We start from the raw sequence: 23,941 nt of genomic DNA on the forward strand, positions 1-23,941 counted from the left end.
ACGGTCAAAACATTGTTTATGCATCTTCTGGATGCTTAGCTAGTGTTAAAATGGTGATTATTGATTAAAACTTACAAAGGGATAAGTGGTGTAAGGGTTCAGTAACCGGTCACAGAAGACCCAGTGTTTTGCCTGCATTACTTAGGCCTACATGACTATGTTGTATCAGAGGCCTTTGCTCAATCACTGCAAGCCACTGATTCTCACACAGAACAGTCCATCTCCTAGAATGCGTCCCAAATGGAACACTTGACCTGGGCCGATTGGTCCTATATAGAGATTAGGGTACCATTTGGGATGCACACCTGGTCTCTTGTGCATCTTTCATCAGGTAGAGAGAGAGCCACTGATCTCTCATGAGGAAATGGGCCCCATAGAGTAAGGATGGATAGCCTGGCCTGCAGTAGACCAGTGTTTCTCGACTCCAGTCCTCCAGTACCCCCAACAGACCAACTCCAGTCCTCCAGTACCCCCAACAGACCAACTCCTGTCCTCCAGTACCCCCAACAGACCAACTCCTGTCCTCCAGTACCCCCAACAGACCAACTCCAGTCCTCCAGTCCTCCATTACCCCCAACAGACCAACTCCAGTATCCCCAACAGACCAACTCCTGTCCTCCAGTATCCCCAACAGACCAACTCCTGTCCTCCAGTATCTCCAACAGACCAACTCCTGTCCTCCAGTACCCTCAACAGACCAACTCCTGTCCTCCAGTACCCCCAACAGACCAACTCCTGTCCTCCAGTATCCCCAACAGACCAACTCCTGTCCTCCAGTACCCCCAACAGACCAACTCCAGTATCCCCAACAGACCAACTCCTGTCCTCCAGTACCCCCAACAGACCAACTCCTGTCCTCCAGTACCCCCAACAGACCAACTCCTGTCCTCCAGTACCCCCAACAGACCAACTCCTGTCCTCCAGTACCCCCAACAGACCAACTCCTGTCCTCCAGTACCCCCAACAGACCATCTCCAGTCCTCCATTACCCCCAACAGACCAACTCCAGTATCCCCAACAGATCAACTCCTGTCCTCCAGTACCCCCAACAGACCAACTTCTGTCCTCCAGTACCCCCAACAGACCAACTTCTGTCCTCCAGTATCCCCAACAGCACACATTTATGTAGCCCTGGACAAAAACACCTGATTCAACTTGTCAAGAGCTTGATGATTAGTTGACAAGTAGAATGAGGTGAGTTTGTCTGGGGCCACAACAAAAATATGTATTGTTGGCGGTACTGGAGGACTGGAGTTTGAAAATCACTGCAGTAGAGGATGCCAGAGAGGGTATAAGGAGACGAGGAAAACAGCCAGGGTAGCATGAGGAGGCCGAGGGAATCACTGTAGGGTTGAATAGCAAGGCTCACTTGTATAGCAGTGGTACTGTAACCCCCAAGGCAGCTGTAACCCTATAACAGTAAAAATGTCCTGAAGCGTGTAATCAATGTTCTGAATGGTTCTGAGGAATGGATGACAATGTGATAAATTAGCTGATTGATTTGTCGTCTGGGGGAGCTTGTTTGAGGAGCATGGGAATGTTGGTGTCAGAGTCAGTGCCTTACTGGATCGATTAGGCCTAGCTCCTGGCTACTTCAGTGAGCTGAGTGAGACGGACTAATGTTGATAATTGCATTTTGAAGGGATTCCTTCTCATCATTCAGCAGAAAAAAGGAAAGATAAAGAGTAACACAAAAAAGACTAACACATCTCTCATTACCATACAGCATCGCGTTAATTGAAAGTTAATCAGAGTTCTTCTTTCTCTTTTGCCTCAGGAATCTCAATATTGGCTCTCATCAGCCCCCTCCCACCCAAACCCGTGTGGTCTGTTTTCTGTCTGTCAATTACTTCTAAGAGTCTCACAGAAAGAGCTTTACCTGTAATAGTAGGCCTATTGTTTGTGTGGTATTATAAAGTTTCACGTGTCCAGTCATTACAGGGTGTTGTAGTCCTGCCTCTGTAGCCTGCTGTTTCCCCGTCTTAATCTCTCCAGGGGTCCCAGCCCCAATCCTCTGAGTCATGCTAATGCCTAGCTGTTTGTTCATAGCAGAAGAGCACATGTGGACACACATACACACACGAGGGGTTGTTTTTTCAAGTTATGTTTTATTTGTCACATGCACAAGTACAGTGAAATGCTAAACTTGCAAGCCCTACCCAACTGTGCAGTAATGGCCCCTCAGGTGCTTTATTCATGCCTTGACTTAGAGGATAAAGGAGAGGAATGGAATGCCTCCGGGAGGTGTGTGAGTGAAATGTGGGCCCTCTCCCTTTACATAGGCCTAATTTACCCTGTATGCACACGTCTCTGGCCTGGGGTTGAAGCATTCCTAAGAGCCAGATTGGCCTATACATGGTCCATTTTCAAACATTTTATTCACCTCAGAGTTGTAAAAATATTGAGAATCTGTTTGCACCTTTTCCACAATCAGCCCAAGCTGACCCATATTCTTCTGTATTACGCTAGTGTGGTTCAGTTTTCCACTGCCTTACTGGAAGTTTTAAAAGTATTACTGTCCACACACTCTGCCGGCCGCCATTTTAATAACTGTCTCTCTGTCCCCATCTCTCTCTGTATCTTTCACTCTCTCGTTCTCTCTCTCTCTCTCTCTCTCTCTCTCTCTCTCTCTCTCTCTGGATGGCCCTGGCTTCGCTGGGTACTGCAGAATGATCAGCCACTCGATGGGGATTTACCGAGGAGCTCTCACCTGTGTCGCCTCCTGCCCTCCGCCCCGCCGCCTGCCCTCCCTCTTCTGCACCTCCTCCACACACATCATGAAACTGGTATTAACTGAATGGCAATTGATATGGATTTTTACTGATTCCAGTAGACTGTGAAGCAACAAAAACACAAAAAGGGAGGAAAAGCCATATCTCATTTTCACACGTCCTTCTTTACACCAAATAAACCTGCCTGTGGGGTGCTGTTATAGGCTGCCTGCACAGGCCCTCCCTGAAAACAACACCTCTCTGCAAAACACGAGGAATGTATCGTACGCTTTGAGAGATTCTTCTTCCTACCTGATTACCTCGTTTGAGGACATCGACGGCAGAGGGAGCAGAGGGACCAGCTCTCACACCAGGCGCCACCAAGCCACCAGTGTGAACATACAGATTATTTTTTACATTTAAATAAATATATATATATTGTTTTTCTCTGGAGCCTGAAGTGCTGTGCGTTTGGCTGTGTGCATGCCGAAGAAGAAGAAAATGGCTCCCCAGAACTCTGAGGCGGATGCTATGCAAGTGCAGGGGGTGATGGTGGTCCCTACTGCTAAGAAAACCACCACAGACTCTGCTGCCACAGGGGATAGAGGAGGAGGAGGAGGAGGAGGTGTGGTGCTGGAGTCATGCCAGGAGGAGTCGGTGAGCGAGGGGTCTATAGACCGGATCCCCCTACAGCAGTGGGTGATGCACGGAGCCGTCATGTTCGGACGAGAGTTCTGCTACGCCATGGAAACGGCCTTGGTTACGCCTGTACTGCTGCAAATAGGTGAGAGAGATATGAGACGGCACTGTGCAGAAGCATGAACATTGTAAACACATGGAAAAACATGCACACACACACACAGAATCATGAATTATAGGGACGACCCGCGTGACAGGTAGGTGAATTCCCATACTGTACACATGTTGTTGAAGCTGTAAAGACAGCACATCCCAACCATCGTAAACACTGGATAACAATTCAAGGCATGTCGTCATCATTCCTGCTCCCTTCCTGTGTCCTGTCACATCCACAGCCCTAATAACAGGCCTGCCTAGGACAGAGAAGGCTGAGGTTAGGGCTGTGGAGAACATGACATTTTGTCAGCCGGTTATTGTCATGCAAAAGACTGCCGGTCTTGCAGTAATTGACCGTTAATTAACATAAACACATTTAGCATCTGATGCTCCCCTTTGGAACATCTACATTTAAAAAAGTCTAATAAATCAATTGAATATAAACCATCACAATACATCCATTATTTATTTTAGTCAGGTCTAAAGAAACATTATGATATGAGGAAAATGTATTTCAGATTAACAGAATATGAGTTGTTATCTGGCTAGGCTCCATGCCATAGGCTGTAGGCTTTTTCATTTTAGCAGACAGGATAAGTCCCATGACATTATTTTACATTATATAATTTTATAGTAACAAGAATATAATTGTACTTAGCTGAATAAAATAGAAAGGATAGTTTTCCCATTGAGGTACGGGTACAAATATGAAGTGGTTATATTGAGCATAAGTGTTCATTTGAAACATGTCCTATATGCTAGATTGAGTTATTTGGCAACATTAGTTGTGAATGATACAAACCTTAGAATGTCTTAGAAATCAAAACATATTTGGGCTGCATGATGCGATGTAATGATTTGAGAAAGTTGCAAAGCTCGCACTCTGTTCCTTGCCTCAGGCTGCACAGCTGTTATCTCATCAAGTCGTCATATTTTCAGCCATCGTAGTATTCTCAATTTTATCTTGTCTTTAGTAATATGTCAAATTTGTTTCGATTTAGAATGGCCTATTATCAAATGGGCAGGAACATGGGCAGGGGGAAAAGGACATCTGTTTTCACTCGAATAGCGAATGGAGGCTGCGCGCTTTCCCGCCGGTCCGTAGGATACTTCGGTTTTACAGCGGAGCTGTGCTTAATATGAGCTGCTGAGAAATAAATATAACACCACTTATTTCGGTCTACGTATTGTGTAACGGCACAATACATTTGAATTCAGGGTATTTTGGGGTTTGGGCTCTAAGTCTATGCGTATTCATTAGCTCTAATATGAGTATGGGTGTTTTTGAATTAATCATCCCCTTAGAATCCTCTGTCCGTTTCATTGTTAGGCTTTGAAATAACATCCACAACGACCATGTTTAACAACCTGCTGTCTTCAAATTGATCACCAGAGTGAGGTGTTAAAAGAAAAAAGCACTATACTGTTTTGATGTGATTTTTGATTGTATTTGCATTGCTGTCAGTGGTTAGGGGGACAATAGACGCCTGAGTACTAGGCCATCAGGACCTGATGGTCGTTAGCAGTTAGGTACTACCAAAGCATGTCCAGAGTGCATAAAAGGACATTACAGTGACTCACCGGTCACGTGGCATTTTACTGCGGCCATGACTCATGACTGCTGGTGTGGCGGTAATATGGTCACTGCAACAGCCCTAGCTGAGGTCCTTTTACAGCTGAGTAGACTTTCAGATTAGATGCTATCAGTGCTGTAAACAGTAAATCATACTGTTTGACTGGCCACGGGGCATCTGTTTGGGCAGCAGTGTATAGACAATGGATGTGTGATTTAGCAGAGGATTAGAATAACCACGTGGGGGGGATGCAGTGATACACCAGCAATGTTCTTGACTAATGACAGTGAGCTACAGCTGTAGATAAACGAGATCTCCAAATGATAAATACTTTTTCTGATCTAGTGAGGGGGAGGGGCTGTGTTTCCATTCCTCTAGCTTCCATTCTCTATTATTAATGCCATTGAGTCTATACAGATCAAAAAAATAATCTGTGATTGATGCCACTCAGTTGATGAAACAAGCCTACTTCTTGGGACCTAACCGTGTCAGTGTGTTAGTTGTTGTGGTGTTTTTAAGTATTGTGCATTCTACTTAATTCAATATTTTCAATTGCAAGCATGAAGTAAATGTAAAGGAAATCATACCGTGCTATTATCAAGTGTTAGAACATCAGGTAAGTGGGGAGAAGACAGAGGACCCCTCTGAGCCCCCTCTTACAGTAGGCCGAGCTGTATTCCATCATGGCTGACGTCAGTGTTGATGCCATTGATGCCAGTGTTTTGAAGGTGTAACTAGCTGGCTGTTCTGTCCTCTCCTCTAAGCTCGCTGTTACGTCTGCTTGGGGATTACAGCTCTCTGCAACACCACAATCCTTCCTGTCCGTAGCCTCAGAAAGACGCCCTACCTACCTCACGGGAGGGGTGTGAAGGAAGAGATGAAGAGAGATATATAAAGGGTGAGGTGGAAAGAGGGAGAGAGAGAGGGCTCAGCATTCTCTGGCCAAAGCTCTGACTGGGCGCTAACCTTGTTTACAACTCTAACAAAGTCACATCTTCAGCAATCCTGGAGCCGTATGTGTTCCCTGGCAGCCGCTCTCACGCTACGTCTCAAATGGCACCCTATTTCCTATATAAGGCACTACCTTTTACCAGACATCCTCACTCAGACATACTGCGTTTCAATGATGGTGTGGAGAAGTGACATATTATTCTGGGTTACGTAAGTCGGCCATGGTACTGGAGCTGAGTCCAGTCCAGGGAAACACCCCTGTCTAAGTGAATTAGTGTTTGACTTGAGTAATGTCTGGTAGTGTTCATCATAGGGTGAGACGATGCCTTGTCATCCGTCATTACGATTTGTTAAAATGTCCCTTCATTCTCTCTTGTAGAATATGCAGTCAGACAATATCACACTGATTTATGTGTTTTTGTTTTGTTTGGTTGGCCACATGACAACCCAATATCCTACCCTTGTTTAAATTCAATAAATACCATTGTACATTATCAGGTGCATCTCAAATGGCACCCTATTCCCTATATAGTACACTACTTTTGATCAGACCCCTATGGGTGCCGTTTAAGATGCAGACTCAGTTACTCTTCTCCATAGCAATATGCAGACATAGGCACTTGTCCAACTAGATGGGGCCCCCCCAGGGAATAACCTAGGTGCCTGACTACCCTGTCCCCTGCATTCTGACTATCAGTTTCCTCACATTGTTTTGAAAAACACAGAGGAGTTGTATTGTTGTTGATGTGGAGGTCAGGATGGCCTCCTGATGTAACTCCTGTGTAACTGCACCTCGGCTGTTCAGCCATCAACAGGCAGGTCTCATAGGTGATGTTGACACAACCCACTGTAGTGAAGGGAAATGGGATGTTCCACTACTCCTGTGTAACTGCACCTCGGCTGTTTAGCCATCAACAGGCAGGTCTCATAGGTGATGTTGACACAACCCACTGTAGTGAAGGGAACTGGGATGTTCCACTACTCCTGTGTAACTGCACCTCGGCTGTTCAGCCATCAACAGACAGGTCTCATAGGTGATGTTGACACAACCCACTGTAGTGAAGGGAACTGGGATGTTCCACTACTCCTGTGTAACTGCACCTCTGCTGTTCAGCCATCAACAGGCAGGTCTCATAGGTGATGTTGACACAACCCACTGTAGTGAAGGGAACTGGGATGTTCCACTACTCCTGTGTAACTGCACCTCGGCTGTTCAGCCATCAACAGGCAGGTCTCATAGGTGATGTTGACACAACCCACTGTAGTGAAGGGAACTGGGATGTTCCACTACTCCTCGTGTTCAGCACCTCTCGGTGATGTTCAGCCAGGTGATGTTGACACAACCCACTGTAGTGAAGGGAACTGGGATGTTCCACTACTCCTGTGTAACTGCACCTCTGCTGTTCAGCCATCAACAGGCAGGTCTCATAGGTGATGTTGACACAACCCACTGTAGTGAAGGGAACTGGGATGTTCCACTACTCCTGTGTAACTGCACCTCTGCTGTTCAGCCATCAACAGGCAGGTCTCATAGGTGATGTTGACACAACCCACTGTAGTGAAGGGAACTGGGATGTTCCACTACTCCTGTGTAACTGCACCTCGGCTGTTCAGCCATCAACAGGCAGGTCTCATAGGTGATGTTGACACAACCCACTGTAGTGAAGGGAACTGGGATGTTCCACTACTCCTGTGTAACTGCACCTCTGCTGTTCAGCCATCAACAGGCAGGTCTCATAGGTGATGTTGACACAACCCACTGTAGTGAAGGGAACTGGGATGTTCCACTACTCCTGTGTAACTGCACCTCTGCTGTTCAGCCATCAACAGGCAGGTCTCATAGGTGATGTTGAACAACCCACTGTAGTGAAGGGAACTGGGAAGCCATCAACAGGCAGGTCTCATAGGTGATGTTGACACAACCCACTGTAGTGAAGGGAACTGGGATGTTCCACTACTCCTGTGTAACTGCACCTCTGCTGTTCAGCCATCAACAGGCAGGTCTCATAGGTGATGTTGACACAACCCACTGTAGTGAAGGGAACTGGGATGTTCCACTACTCCTGTAACTGCACCTCGGCTGTTCAGCCATCAACAGGCAGGTCTCATAGGTGATGTTGACACAACCCACTGTAGTGAAGGGAACTGGGATGTTCCACTACTCCTGTTAACTGCACCTCGGCTGTTCAGCCATCAACAGGCAGGTCTCATAGGTGATGTTGACACAACCCACTGTAGTGAAGGGAAATGGGATGTTCCACTACTCCTGTGTAACTGCACCTCGGCTGTTCAGCCATCAACAGGCAGGTCTCATAGGTGATGTTGACACAACCCACTGTAGTGAAGGGAACTGGGATGTTCCACTACTCCTGTGTAACTGCACCTGTAGTGAAGGGAAATGGGATGTTCCACTACCCTGGCTGTTCAGCCATCAACAGGCAGGTCTCATAGGTGATGTTGACACAACCCACTGTAGTGAAGGGAAATGGGATGTTCCACTACTCCTGTGTAACTGCACCTCGGCTGTTCAGCCATCAACAGGCAGGTCTCATAGGTGATGTTGACACAACCCACTGTAGTGAAGGGAACTGGGATGTTCCACTACTCCTGTGTAACTGCACCTCGGCTGTTCAGCCATCAACAGGCAGGTCTCATAGGTGATGTTGACACAACCCACTGTAGTGAAGGGAACTGGGATGTTCCACTACTCCTGTGTAACTGCACCTCGGCTGTTCAGCCATCAACAGGCAGGTCTCATAGGTGATGTTGACACAACCCACTGTAGTGAAGGGAACTGGGATGTTCCACTACTCCTGTGTAACTGCACCTCGGCTGTTCAGCCATCAACAGGCAGGTCTCATAGGTGATGTTGACACAACCCACTGTAGTGAAGGGAACTGGGATGTTCCACTACTCCTGTGTAACTGCACCTCGGCTGTTCAGCCATCAACAGGCAGGTCTCATAGGTGATGTTGACACAACCCACTGTAGTGAAGGGAACTGGGATGTTCCACTACTCCTGTGTAACTGCACCTCGGCTGTTCAGCCATCAACAGGCAGGTCTCATAGGTGATGTTGACACAACCCACTGTAGTGAAGGGAACTGGGATGTTCCACTACTCCTGTGTAACTGCACCTCGGCTGTTCAGCCATCAACAGGCAGGTCTCATAGGTGATGTTGACACAACCCACTGTAGTGAAGGGAACTGGGATGTTCCACTACTCCTGTGTAACTGCACCTCGGCTGTTCAGCCATCAACAGGCAGGTCTCATAGGTGATGTTGACACAACCCACTGTAGTGAAGGGAACTGGGATGTTCCACTACTCCTGTGTAACTGCACCTCGGCTGTTCAGCCATCAACAGGCAGGTCTCATAGGTGATGTTGACACAACCCACTGTAGTGAAGGGAACTGGGATGTTCCACTACGCCTGTGTAACTGCACCTCGGCTGTTCAGCCATCAACAGGCAGGTCTCATAGGTGATGTTGACACAACCCACTGTAGTGAAGGGAAATGGGATGTTCCACTACTCCTGTGTAACTGCACCTCGGCTGTTCAGCCATCAACAGGCAGGTCTCATAGGTGATGTTGACACAACCCACTGTAGTGAAGGGAAATGGGATGTTCCACTATGACGGTTCAAATACACTTATTCATATGTCAACAAACATCACTGTAGGATGGTGAGAGTCAGATTCAATTGAACTGATACAATTTAAGACACCTCAACTCCTTAGTCTCTGGTAGTTTTGATTGCTGTTAAGCATTCTAATAATGTCACTGTTTGATTGAGGTCTCGCCTTAGCACCTTTTTTTTCACTGGTTCTACATCAGCCTTAAAGTATGGGTCGCAGACCTGTTGAAGTATGGGTCGCAGACCTGTTGAAGTATGGGTCGCAGACCTGTTGAAGTATGGGTCGCAGACCTGTTAATGGTGGGTCGCAACGTGTCAGAGTAAATGTATACTTATTTAATTGATTACTGTAATAGATTTGGCTAAGTGCAACTGCTCTCACTGTTCAGTGCGCTCTCTTCGCAGCAGCAGTTTCACACAGCTGTTTGGCAGTGTGCTTCGCAGTTTACCGGATCTTTTTCCCCCCGTCAGTTTTCTTGAAGTTCATTCCACGACCCACACGATGCAGCGCTGTCGTTCAGCAGCAGATGATGCGCTGTCAGCCACTGACTTGTCATTCCCACTCGCCATCACTCCCCACTGTCATCAAATGGACTCAAGCTAGCCACAGTTCTGACTGAGCTCAATCGTCATGAAACGCAAATACAGCGACGCGTTTCTCTGACTTGGTTTCATACAAACTTTGAGAAATAACAAGGAGCGCCCACAATGTGTTTTGTGCGGGGAAGTGCTTAGTAATGAGGCTCTCAAAACGAACAAATTAATATAACGACAGGTCCTGACTAAAAATCCCCAGCATGACGGTAAACCCAGGGAGTTCTTTCAGAACAGGGCAGAATGCTTCAGGAAACAGTTTTTCGACAGTGGAAAAGTCAGCTAGCAAGGCATTGTCATTTTATAACAAGCAGAAATAAGGGAGTACTATCTCTCATAGTAGTAGTAGTTTCTCTTTCAAACAATCCCCTGGCCTTGTACATAGCTAATAGCCAACTTTAGCCAAAGCTAGCTAGTTACTGATAGTGTAACAGTAAATACAGATGAAGATTAAAAATTATCAGACCTACTGTGCATCTTACTGTATAAATTATTGTTGAAAAAAAATCTAGATTGGAACTGTTACTGTTAAAATACAAGTAATCATTGTTTATTCTCAACTGGAATAAACTGATTGAAGCAAGATGCTTTTTGAGGCAAACACACTCACACATATATGCCATTTAGCTGACGCTTTTATCCAAAGCGACTTACAGTCATGTGTGCATACATTCTACGTATGGGTGGTCCCGGGAATCGAACCCACTACCCTGGCGTTACAAGCGCCATGCTCTACCAACTGAGCCACAGAAGGACCACACAGTTCTAGGTTGTCCATCTACAGCAGGAAGTGGTCTCCTGACTGACTGAGAAAGCAGTAGATGTTCTGGTCCAGTTTGGCACCACATATCTATGCAAGTCAGGGCTCTCAACTCTGACATACTTAAAAAACAAGTATAGAAACAGTTGCAATGCTGAGTATGACCTCAGTGTTGCAGTGTTAAAAACATAGTCCAGAATAGACATGCTTGTTGAAAAATTCAACCTGTGTGATTTGATCAATCAGTTTATTCCAGGTCAGAATAAACAAATTAATTATGCACAGATGTATTTTAACAGCAACAGTTCCAATCTAGACTTGTTTTTAACAATACTTTATACAGTAAGATGTACAGTAGGCCTGAATTTTTCATCAGGGAACTTTCCCTGTCAGGACCTTCATGCCATTTCAGAGACATTATAGCACTCAGAGTAAGGGAAGGAGGAATGCAAGGGAGAGAGGGAGGGAGAAAGAAGAGAGGGGGGATAGTGATAACAAGAGGTAGGAAGAAGGGGAGAGGGAGGGTAGGACACACGCAAGGTTTATGGAACAAATCAACATTTTTTTAAATGTATGCCCAGGCTGTTGATTCCCTCAGTACGCAAAGGTGTGTGGTTGTGTTTGTGTGTGTGTGCCCCTTTCCCACAGTCCCCCACCCTTTGTAGCCTCTTAACACAGGGAACTACCTCAGCAAAGATGTGTCACGTTCTGACCTTTATTTCCTTTGTTTTGTCTTTATTTAGTATGGTCAGGGCGTGAGTTGGGGTGGGCAGTCTATGTTTGTTTTTCTATGTTTGGTTTCTGTTTTGGCCTAGTATGGTTCTCAATCAAAGGCAGGTGTCATTAGTTGTCTCTGATTGAGAATTATACTTAGGTAGCCTGGGTTTCACTGTTAGTTTGTGGGTGTTTGTTTTCCGAGTCAGTGTTTGTCACCACACGGAACTGTTTCGTTGATGCACGTTATTTTTGTTTTGTTCGAGTGTTCAGTTGTTTTCGTAATAAATCATTATGGACACTTACCACGCTGCATCTTGGTCCGATCCTTACTCCTCTTCAGACGAAGATGTTGGGATGTTGGAATAATACTCTAATTAACATTGTTGGGAATTTAGTTTTTTTAGCTTCCCAAAGGTACAGAATTCAAAAGGAAAATGGCAGTTCCACTGCTTCGTAATGTTGGTAATACCGTTGATAAGTGTTTGTGGTCTGAGTCTCCTGTGAATGTTTGGCTGGCAACTCAACAGAGCTGCGGCTTTTCCCAACAGGAACCTACTCATGGCTCCTAAACGTGGGAACAGGACATTCACAGGAGAATAATAACCCTGTTTCGGGGCTTTTCACTAGTTTTATATTTTATTTTTTACCACATTCATTGTTATTTTCTTCACAGAAGGTTAATGACCACAATGTGACATTTGTTTATATGAATAAGCCTAGCTCACAACTGAACCAGACAATATATGAGAACTACACAGTACATGAGAATATAGCTAGTATTACAATCTACCTAAATAAGCCCTTGAGCTAATAACATGTACCAGCACCAGACAATGTTTGGAAATATAAGTATTAACATTAGTCTATAAATGTAATCTTCTTCATAATCTACATACATACATACACCAAGTGTACCAAACATTAAGAACACTGCTGTTTCCATGACATAGACTGACCAGGTGAAGCTCTGATTCCTTATTGATGTCACTTGTTAAATCCACTCCAATCAGTGTAGATGAAAGGGGGGGAGACAGGTTAAAAAATGATTTTTAAGTCTTTGACAATTGAGACATGGATTGTCTGTGTGCCATTCAGAGGGTGAATGGGCAAGACAAAATATTTAAGTGCCTTTGAACAGGGTATGGTAGTAGGTCTCAGGCACACTGGTTTGTGTCATAAACTGCAACGCTGCTGGGGTTTTCACACTAAACAGTTTCCCTTGTGTATCAAGAAATGTCCACCACCCAAAAGACATCCAGCCAACTTGACACAACTATGAGAATCATTGGAGTCAATATGGAGCCCATCATCCCTGTGGAAGGCTTTTGACTCCTTGTAGAGTCTATGCCCTGAAAAATAGAGGCTGTTATGAGGATTATATGGGGTGCAACACAATATTAGAAAGGTGTTCCTAATGTTTTGTCCACTCAATGTGTATTAATACCAGTATACATGACATCCGTCCTCGATTTAATTTTGTTCTGTTATATAAAAGAATGGCTTAAGGTTGTGGATTTGTGCTCTAATCTGCACGAAGCCAGGCTTGCTTGACAGTATGTTGGGATGTTGGGATGCTGAGTGTTAGTTTAGATGGATCAAGATTATGTGACTTAAAGATGCACTATGCCAAAATGACTCTGCAATTTCCTGGTTGCTAAAATATTAATTTCCTAATTTCAGTTTGTGACAAAACAAGCAAGTATAGTGTAGAGAATCATTGTACCATCTAAACCACTGTGACATATATTATCCATAAGCAAAAATATTGTGGTTTCAGCTCTTTGAAACTGGTGTACAAAAACGGAAGTAAAAGACACAAAATGAAACTTAAGAACGGGAAGCTTAGAAATTGTGCACATAGAACAGATCTACCTACCACTTAGATGTGCCTTCAATGAGAATGACAGATCTACAGTATAACACACATTTCTATGTGAATTTGGTTGGGTTGCCTAAAAAGTTACGCCTAGTTTCCTGAATCGGGTCACATATGTATATCGCAAGTCATGACTTCACAGGAGAGCCATTTGAAGGTTAAAAAAAATGTTGGGATCAAAATGCGATTTTTGGCAGAAATGCCTTCTCGAACATGTGAACTTTCATGTGCCTTGTATGCCATCTGTAAATACGAATAAAAAAAATTTAAGTTACGAACCTTGTTGGTTAAGCCACAGGAAAAAGTCAGCAACCTTCCCACTAGCCATGATTGGCTGACATAATGACTGGGCTGGACATGCCGAGAGATGAGTTCAGGTCTGCTATATAGAAGGTGTCTGTCTATTTGAGCTCGTCAATCTGTGTTGGTTATCCTGTCGAGCGCAGCTTTAAAAAATATGTATTGTGTAGTGGAGCTGCAAAATGGTTGCTCTCCACTTTCTGGAGGATCAGTGGAATTAGAGTATGATAGCTAAAGAGATGGGTAAAACACCTGTCTCCGGATTATATTGTCAAAGGGCAACCGTGGTATGGCATTCCTGACAGGGAGACGCGTTCATGATGCATGATGATAGTTTAGCGTTGACTAGCTACATTTTCAGATATTACACGTTTCTAATTTTGACAAAGTGGTTTAATTTCAAGCTAAAGTGTACTGTTAGCTAGCTAGCTAACGTTAGCTGCCTGGCTCCCTCGCTGATGTTGTTATTCGTATCCCAGAGCCGTTTGCTTTCCTAGTTAGAGCCTAATGTTCGCTAGATAACATTGAACCTGGTTGGTTAGCTCCCAGTGCTGTGGCACTGTTCATTGTTGTTTGACTAGCTAACGTTAGCTGGCTGGCTCGTTAGCTAACGTGACGTGTGTACAGCACCCATTGAATATGGCCGGTGTCAGTAAACGTCTGCAAAAGAGCGTAATGAAATTGTTGCAGCAGAGCAGGTTAGGCTGTTTTCTTGTTATCTATAGGTAAACAAATCATCGCTCAGAGAGCGAAACGAGATGGGTGGGGCTAAAGTTTAAGAGGGTGTGAACGATGCTGAAAGGGTGTAGACAAAGAAGAGCTCTTCACTAGATACCAAAACATTCAAAGAACATTTTATCGAAAGTGAGTTTACAAGTTGATCAACTTTCAAAGAATAATTACTTTTCCATTGTTCCTCAAATGTACTGTATGATATACCATTTTGTAGCTCTGAGTCTCTATTTTTATGTAAATGTAAAAAACACCATTTCAAATGTTGCTACATAAGACCGAATCCAGCTTTCAGTGTTAACACAGGGAGGAAGCGTCTCTTAGTTCAAAACAGGTGACGAGGACTGTGTCCTAAATGTCACTCTATTCCCTTTAAAGTGCAATACATTTGACAAGAGCAAAACAAATAAAATATTGTGCACTACAGGGAATAGGGTGACATTTGGGATGCATCCTGGGTTGTCCAGACGAAATCCAATACAACTTTCTTCCTTTTCCAATCCCAGTTTTTCCTGCAGGCAAAGTCGGGTTGAGATGATGTCATCACAACCAATTTTGCCTTGTGCCTCGGGTTAAGACTGTTGTATGTTTTCGTTTCAATCATTCAAACGTACATTTTCAGCACATGGAGTGTTTCAAACGTATCCGGAAAAACGGTCCATTGTTTTTTTGTCTAGACCTAATATGAAGTATACAGTCCATATCAATGAATTATTCAGGATCTCTGTTATCTGATAGAATGTGTTTTAATTCATCAGTGTTCTCTGTCTCACAGTTTGTACTATGTCATAACGAGTGGTGGGCCATCTGTCGTGTTGTTACGTTGTTGGACAGGTGTTTGTTGCCTAAGAGGCATCCAGACTAGCTATTTACAATGGGTGCTTCAATATCTGCTATATGTCCATGCACCTCTCTATGGAACCCAGCACTAGAAAATTGCTCTGTTTACGTCTGAACTCTCCCTCCGCAGTGCAGTGCCATGGAGTGGTGTCGGTGTGAGTGTGTGAGCAGTCCATAAAACAGCAGGCATTTTAGATTGCCAGCATGAACTCTGTGGACAGTCAAACGTGCCTATTTATAGGTTTTTATTATTGCGTAATAGCTGCAGCAGAACTTGTGATTTATTAATACAACCATCATGCTGCATAGTATGCAAAAAGTCACCTAGTGTATACTTCAATTGAGGCAGAATATTTGATATACCCCAACAACAACAAAAACCAGCACATTTGTGTGTCTGTGATATTTTCCACATCCAGTGTGAAATGAGTACCTCGTCTGCCCCTTGAATGAACAGTAGGCATATCGTATGATCGGTTATAACACCACGCCATTGGCTAATCTCTGGTATCCCTGCCCTATGGCATGTTGTCCAGAAATGCCAACTATTTGCAATGGCAGCAAGGAGGCTTCTATGTTTCCATCCGTGTTTACCTCCCTATGCTGAATAAGAAGAATCACAACAAAGAGATGGAGACTGGGAGGTTTGCTAGGTATGGTGGGAATGTGTGAGCTGGCACATTTTTTTTTTTCACCCCCTCCCCTGTTTTTCTCTGCAGAAGAATTTTTGGGGGTGAGGTTACTGACAAACCCCAAACTCTCAGCTGATGATGGGAGGGGGGTTGGGGGGACAGGTGCTGTTTCTAATGAGGCTGGAATTTGTGGAATTGCAAGGCTATGTTGTTGTGGTTCTATGTCAATACAGTTTCCACCAGTTTTCTTTCCACAATCCCCATCCAACATTCCTGCATACCATGCAGATCGTATTCTGGGAAAGTATTAGGCAGTGGTGTAAAGTACTTTTAAAGTATTTTTGCTTAAGTAGTTTTTTGGGGTATCTGTACTCTACTTTACTATTTATATTTTTTAGTACCTTTGCTTCACTACATTCCCAATGAAAAGTATGTACTTTGTACTCCATACATTTTCCCTGACACCCAAAGTACTTCGTTACATTCCCTGGTCATCCCTACTACCTCTGATCTGGCAGACTCACTGAACACATATGCTTAATTTGTAATGGTATTTGAGTGTTGGCGTTTGCCCCTGGCTATCCGTAAATAAAAAAACAAGAAAATGGTGCCGTCAGGTTTGCTTAATATAAGGAATTTGAAATGATTCATCTTTTGATACTTAAGTATATTTTAGCAATTACATTTACTTTTGATACTTAAGTATATTTAACACCAAATACTTTTAGACTTTTACTCAAGTAGAATTTTACTGGGTGACTTCTACTTGAGTCATTTTCTATGAAGGTATCTTCACTTTTACTCAAGAATGACAATTGGGTGCTTTTTCCACCACTGGAATTAGGTTCGTAGGACATAGTTAGTTGGACATTGAATTCTAGGAAGAATAATTCGTTGGACACAGTGTTGGGGAGTAGTGAACTACGTGTAGTGCAACTAGTAATTAAACTACATTTTGCAGTAGCTTGGTCATAGTTGAACTCAATTCAAATCTAGGTAGTGTTTCCACTAGTTAATTACTTTTTTGCCATGTGGTGGTGTATCTAGCTATGAAACTACACTCTATGACAGGTAGCCTAGTGGTTAGAGCATTGGGCCAGTAACCGAAGGGTTGCTGGATTGAATCCCCGAGCTGACAAGGTACAAATCTGTCTTTCTGCCCCTGAGCAAGGCAGTTAACCCACTGTTCCCCGGGCACCGAAGACGTGGATGTCGATTAAGGCAGCCCCCCGCACCTCTCTGATTCAGAGGGGTTGGGTTAAATGCGGAGACACATTTCAGTTGAATACATTCAGTTGGACAACTGACTAGGTCTCCCCTTTACTACTTTTTTTTTGAAAAAATCTTTTTAAAATAATGGGTGAAATAGACAATAATTTCCTTTCTTTTTCAGGATCAGATGAGCCTTGTCTTTATTAATAGGCTAAATCACACATTTTAATCAAATTGTATTGGTCACATACATATGGTTAGCAGATGTTAATGCGAGTGTAGCGGAATGCTTGTGCTTTTGCTTCTAGTAACGCCTGACCCCAGAGTGATCTTGCAATGTGTAGTCTATGATATTTCACATTTTTGATTTGACAAGAAACATAACTTCTTCTAGTGTGAAGTGTTTGGTAAACTATGATTTCAGAGTAGCTTCCACAACACTGGTTGGACATTGTACCAGTGAGTGTAGTATAGCCTAGATAGCCAATATGTTTTTAGATGATCTCGCTGAACAATACATACATACCTTATGTACAATCTCAGCAAAGTCATGGTAGCCACAGACCAAAGAAACCGCATGTAATGGCAATACATTTCAGGAATCTATACTGCTATGCTACACTCACTCACTCACTCACTCACTCACTCACTCACTCACTCACTCACTCACTCACTCACTCACTCACTCACTCACTCACTCACTCACTCACTCACTCACTACACATACAGCCCCCTCAGGGCATCCATTACTGCCAGCTCTCGGCCCCCCTCTGTCAATACATGCAGTGTCTAGAAGGTTAAGATCCCTTTCCATTAGGGTACTCTGTGGATAAATGAAATGAGGTAATGGTATCTATGGCATCTATCTATGGGTAGACTAGATAGTGGGCCTTTTGTCTGCTTGCCTTTCCCTCTCCCAGTTAGTTAGACAGCAAGGAGAGATTGTGTCATTTCTCTAACTGGTGTTCTCTCTCTGTGCAGCTCAGGTAAAGTGAGGGAGGGTGTGCGCTAGACTCATCTCATCACCTTCAGATCAGTTCTGTCACTTGCTTTAGTTCATATTAAGCTGGGTGGTTCTCCTTTCTTTAATGTGTGTGTGTGTGTGTGTGTGTGTGTGTGTGTGTGTGTGTGTGTGTGTGTACTAACTAATAGAGGCTTTGAGAGACTGCTCCAACGCAGCTCACAGCCTGCTGCCAGCCCCCAGCCATCAATCACTGTGTCTTGGGTACGTCACATCTCACACATTAGATGACGCTGACACACACACACACACACACACACACACACACACACACACACACACACACACACACACACACACACACACACACACACACACACACACACTGTCTTTCATAATAGCTTTAATGATTGGCAATGTGAGTAGCAACAGTCATTCAAATTGTTAAATGGTTTTAAAAACATTTCTAATGAATGCAATAGTCTACCTGTTCAATGGATAAAGATACTCCAAACTTTTTTTCTTTTTTTAAATCCATCAGATATTGATTGAGTTATAGTGCACAACATTTTACAAGCACAAACAAATCATTAATGGAGTTCAGGGATGTTGGTGGGAATTCAGGTATTAAATGTATCGTCAAATGTTTACAAATAATAATGAAAAAAATCTTAGAATGCACTCATACACTTTCTAATGGTAACAGGTACAGTTTTAATAGTTTGTGTTAAAATAAAGAATTGTAAGTGTAATATTTGCATAAATACACTGGGTTAGTTTGCATATATGAATAAATTAACATGAATGGTTGGAACAGGGCTGCAACCACGAAAAACTTGCTCTGTCTAGGTCTACCTGTACTCACCTGCTCTGTCTAGGTCTACCTGTACTCACCTGCTCTGTCTTGGTCTACCTGTACTCACCTGCTCTGTCTAGGTCTACCTGTACTCACCTGCTCTGTCTAGGTCTACCTGTACTCACCTGCTCTGTCTAGGTCTACCTGTACTCACCTGCTCTGTCTAGGTCTACCTGTACTCACCTGCTCTGTCTAGGTTTACCTGTACTCACCTGCTCTGTCTAGGTCTACCTGTACTCACCTGCTCTGTCTAGGTCTACCTGTACTCACCTGCTCTGTCTAGGTCTACCTGTACTCACCTGCTCTGTCTAGGTCTACCTGTACTCACCTGCTCTGTCTAGGTCTACCTGTACTCACCTGCTCTGTCTAGGTCTACCTGTACTCACCTGCTCTGTCTAGGTCTACCTGTACTCACCTGCTCTGTCTAGGTCTACCTGTACTCACCTGCTCTGTCTAGGTCTACCTGTACTCACCTGCTCTGTCTAGGTCTACCTGTACTCACCTGCTCTGTCTAGGTCTACCTGTACTCACCTGCTCTGTCTAGGTCTACCTGTACTCACCTGCTCTGTCTAGGTCTACCTGTACTCACCTGCTCTGTCTTGGTCTACCTGTACTCACCTGCTCTGTCTAGGTTGGTCTACCTGTACTCACCTGCTCTGTCTAGGTCTACCTGTACTCACCTGCTCTGTCTAGGTCTACCTGTACTCACCTGCTCTGTCTAGGTTTACCTGTACTCACCTGCTCTGTCTAGGTCTACCTGTACTCACCTGCTCTGTCTAGGTCTACCTGTACTCACCTGCTCTGTCTAGGTCTACCTGTACTCACCTGCTCTGTCTAGGTCTACCTGTACTCACCTGCTCTGTCTAGGTCTACCTGTACTCACCTGCTCTGTCTAGGTCTACCTGTACTCACCTGCTCTGTCTAGGTCTACCTGTACTCACCTGCTCTGTCTAGGTCTACCTGTACTCACCTGCTCTGTCTAGGTCTACCTGTACCACCTGTACCTGTACAACCGCTCTGTCTAGGTCTACCTGTACTCACCTGCTCTGTCTAGGTCTACCTGTACTCACCTGCTCTGTCTAGGTCCTGTACCACCTGTCTGTCTAGGTCTCACCTGCTCTGTACTCACCTGGTCTACCTGTACTCACCTGCTCTGTCTAGGTCTACCTGTACTCACCTGCTCTGTCTAGGTCTACCTGTACTCACCTGCTCTGTCTAGGTCTACCTGTACTCAACCGCTCTGTCTAGGTCTACCTGTACTCACCTGCTCTGTCTAGGTCTACCTGTCACCTGCAACCTGTACTCACTCTGTCTAGGTCTACCTGTACTGCTCTGTCTTGGTCTACCTGTACTCACCTGTCTGTCTAGGTCTACCTGTACTCACCTGCTCTGTCTAGGTCTACCTGTACTCACCTGCTCTGTCTAGGTCTACCTGTACTCACCTGCTCTGTCTAGTCTACCTGTACTCACCTGTCTACTACCTGTACTCACCTGCTCTGTCTAGGTCTACCTGTACTCACCTGTCTCTGTCTAGGTCTAGGTCCCTGTACCTGCTCTGTCTAGGTCTACCTGTACTCACCTGCTCTGTCTAGGTCTACCTGTACTCACCTGCTCTGTCTAGGTCTACCTGTACTCACCTGTCTAGGTCTCTGTCTAGGTCTACCTGTACTCACCTGCTCTGTCTAGGTCCTGTACCTGTACTCACCTGCTCTGTCTAGGTCTACCTGTACTCACCTGCTCTGTCTAGGTCTACCTGTACTCACCCGCTCTGTCTAGGTCTACCTGTACTCACCTGCTCTGTCTAGGTCTACCTGTACTCACCTGCTCTGTCTAGGTCTACCTGTACTCACCTGCTCTGTCTAGGTCTACCTGTACTCACCTGCTCTGTCTAGGTCTACCTGTACTCACCTGCTCTGTCTAGGTCTACCTGTACTCAACCGCTCTGTCTAGGTCTACCTGTACTCACCTGCTCTGTCTAGGTCTACCTGTACTCAACCGCTCTGTCTAGACTGCCTCATTAATTAATTACTGTTGTTGTCACGTTCTGTTGCATAATTCAACAAGTGTGCCAATAGCAGGATACTCTCAGATTAAAAAATCAACAGGCTTTACATTGCTTGTGAGATCTGACATAATATCACTATAATCTGAGTGTTCATTTTTGAAAGTTGCTTTCATATCAGAGCATCTCATTTGTAAACATTTCAACTGTATTAAATTATAACTTTTTTTAAAGTCCACAAAAATGAACACCCATCAAAATAAAGTTATTTTACTTCTCTTTCTTGTGATGTAAGTGTCTCGATGATACATTAAATCCCAGATGGAGTGTTCTTATAGATGCAACAGAAAGACAATGTATTCCATTGAGCCCATTTCAGCCATTACCAGGGAGTGTTTGACAGATTACAAACATTTCCACGGTCGTAACGTTAATGTCAAGAAACGACAGGCACAAGCAAGAGTACGAAGGAGTTGCAGGAGTAAAATTACAGCAATTAATCCAGCGAGATTTAAGTGACGTGGATTTTTCACCCTTCAAACACAGGAAACAGATGGCTGGAAAGACACAGCCTCAGGTGAGTGGGGCATGTGTGTTGTTAATGTGAGCTTCACTCTATACTTACGTCTTGTTCCTAGAAGTTAAATAGATGAACTATAACTGTCCAAGTTGAAATGAAACAAGGGATGGGAACTGTTATGTGGTACATGGTCCATGTTGGCCTCTTTGTTTTTAATATCATAAACATTACCATGCTCTTTACAATCAACCTTTTTCTCCCTCTGCTTATCCCCCAGTGCGTTTAGCATTGTTTCATGGTCTGTGAGGCTTTTCTTCAGTTTCCCCAAAACAATCGTTGCCGGGTGAACCCAGACCCTTTGGCTAGAGAGAGACCTATTCATTTTGTGTTTGTATTATTTCAGTATAGCCATCGTCATCTCTCTCCAAACCTTGAACCATCTGTGTCTACAAAAGCAGGAAACCCCCACACTGTGACCCATTTCGTTCCAGGAGCCCGTTGAGAACAGCTCGTTGGGTTCAGCCCATTGGGATCCTAAATTGTCTGAATGGGATTTAATAGACAATGGGTAATGAGGTGTAGTGTCTCGACGATCATGGCTCTGTGCAGGGTTGTTGTGTTGGCGCAGAACGTTGCTACTTTTGTGGTTTACTGCCAGTTGTAAAAAAAAATAAACGACACTACTATAGGAAATTCATCATTTTTATTTAAATCTTCAGATTTTATTTTTAACTATGTTAATAAGCTGACTTTGTGTTAAGTCACCCATGTCTTTGTGCTGTGTGGTTGGAGGTAGAATCCTGCACTGTCCCAGGACTAGGTGGCTGGTTACTGACTACTGCAGTGTTATGTAACACTGCCGACTAGCAGGTGGGTGTGTGTGAGATTCATGCAGTTTTAATTGTCCCCTTCAGGAGGTGGAAAATTAGCCGGGTGGATGCCGCGTAAAAAAAATATCCTGTTATATTAGAAGTCAGCTCAGAATCCAACAATCAGAGCTGAGGACTGCTCCCTCTCTCCTAGGCGCACACACTGCTAACACACCGTACTGCATCTTAGCTGGCACAGAGCAAATGACCTTGACAGCACTACTGTTCTACGTGTGTTCTGAGAAAGGGAACCGACGGCTGTGTGTGTGTTTGTTTTCTGCACGCACTGCGGTACTGCGGAGCTAACTCTTGTTCTGACTGTATTCTATCCTGGGCAGTACCCACCTGTCCTGAATCCTGAACATCTCCTTTGTCTTCATAATGATTGCACCAACACAAATGATCATCATAATGTTTCTCTACCACGCAAATCATAAACCCAACCCCCCCCCATATTACTTTTTCTCTCTCACTCTCTCTATTTCTCTCTCTCTCACACACACACACACACACACACACACACACAGAGACATGCACATACACTTAGCGTGGCAAACAAACGAGCTGCCGTGTGGGTGCTCTGTCCGTCTGACTCTGGTCCTCTTCATTGAGAGTCAGATCCTCCGCTCAGTCGGCGGAGCCTGACAAAGCTCTTAATCACGGGGTGCACTTTAAACCGTCCTAAGTAATGAAATCATGTAATGCTGAGTCCAGGCAGGCAGATGTGCCACTGATGGCTTTATTGGCAGGAGCAGTCTTCTCCGCCTGTCGTCATATTTCACCGTTTCACTCCTTAACCAAATCAAATTTAGTTGATGCAGTTTGTTTAGATTCTTCCATTTTCATTTTCTGTAGAGTTTTTTGGGAGGACAGGATATATCGTTGTCTGTTGCGGATAGTGATCTAGCTAAGCTACAGCATAAGTTACGTTTTCTCTCCTCGGGGAAGCTGAGGTTGGTAACGTTCTAATTGTTTGTCAGAAGCGGTGGCTCTAACCACTGCTCCATACCGCTCTGCAGTCTGAGAAACGAGTGCTCTGTTGCCACCATCCATCAAATGTTGTGTTGTAGTGGGAACCCATCTCTTTTCGGATGAGAAGGCATTTTCATAAAATAGTTTCTTCACTCACACCTCCCCTCACACTGCTGGGAAGCAGCAAACACTATGACTCACATCCCACGACCCTGTAGGCCATTCTCCTCCCCCTCCGCCACTCCTCTCTTCCACCGTTCTCACCTCTCAGAGACTCTGCTAGAGAATTGTCATCTCTCTCTTTTAGTAGTTCTCTCTGCTTCTCTCTCTCTCTGCTTCTCTCTCTCTGCTTCTCTCTCTCTCTCTCTCTCTCTGCTTCTCTCTCTCTCTCTGCTTCTCGCTCTCTCTCTGCTTCTCTCGCTCTCTCTCTG

The 23,941-nt window shown here is 44.5% G+C and overlaps 1 protein-coding gene across 1 annotated transcript in view; it reads left to right on the plus strand.

The window, feature by feature from the left end:
• LOC118397980 (solute carrier family 45 member 4) overlaps positions 1–23,941 on the plus strand; it is an 84,795-nt gene that overhangs the window by 27,551 nt on the left and 33,303 nt on the right. Inside the window, exon 3 of the mRNA XM_035792864.2 lies at positions 2,669–3,495. Within this exon, the coding sequence (XP_035648757.1) occupies positions 3,195–3,495 (301 nt within the window). The 5' untranslated portion in view covers positions 2,669–3,194. The remainder of the gene's footprint in view (positions 1–2,668; positions 3,496–23,941) is intronic.

Source organism: Oncorhynchus keta, chromosome 19 (genome assembly GCF_023373465.1).
Source record: "Oncorhynchus keta strain PuntledgeMale-10-30-2019 chromosome 19, Oket_V2, whole genome shotgun sequence".
Taxonomy (NCBI): Eukaryota; Metazoa; Chordata; class Actinopteri; order Salmoniformes; family Salmonidae; genus Oncorhynchus; species Oncorhynchus keta.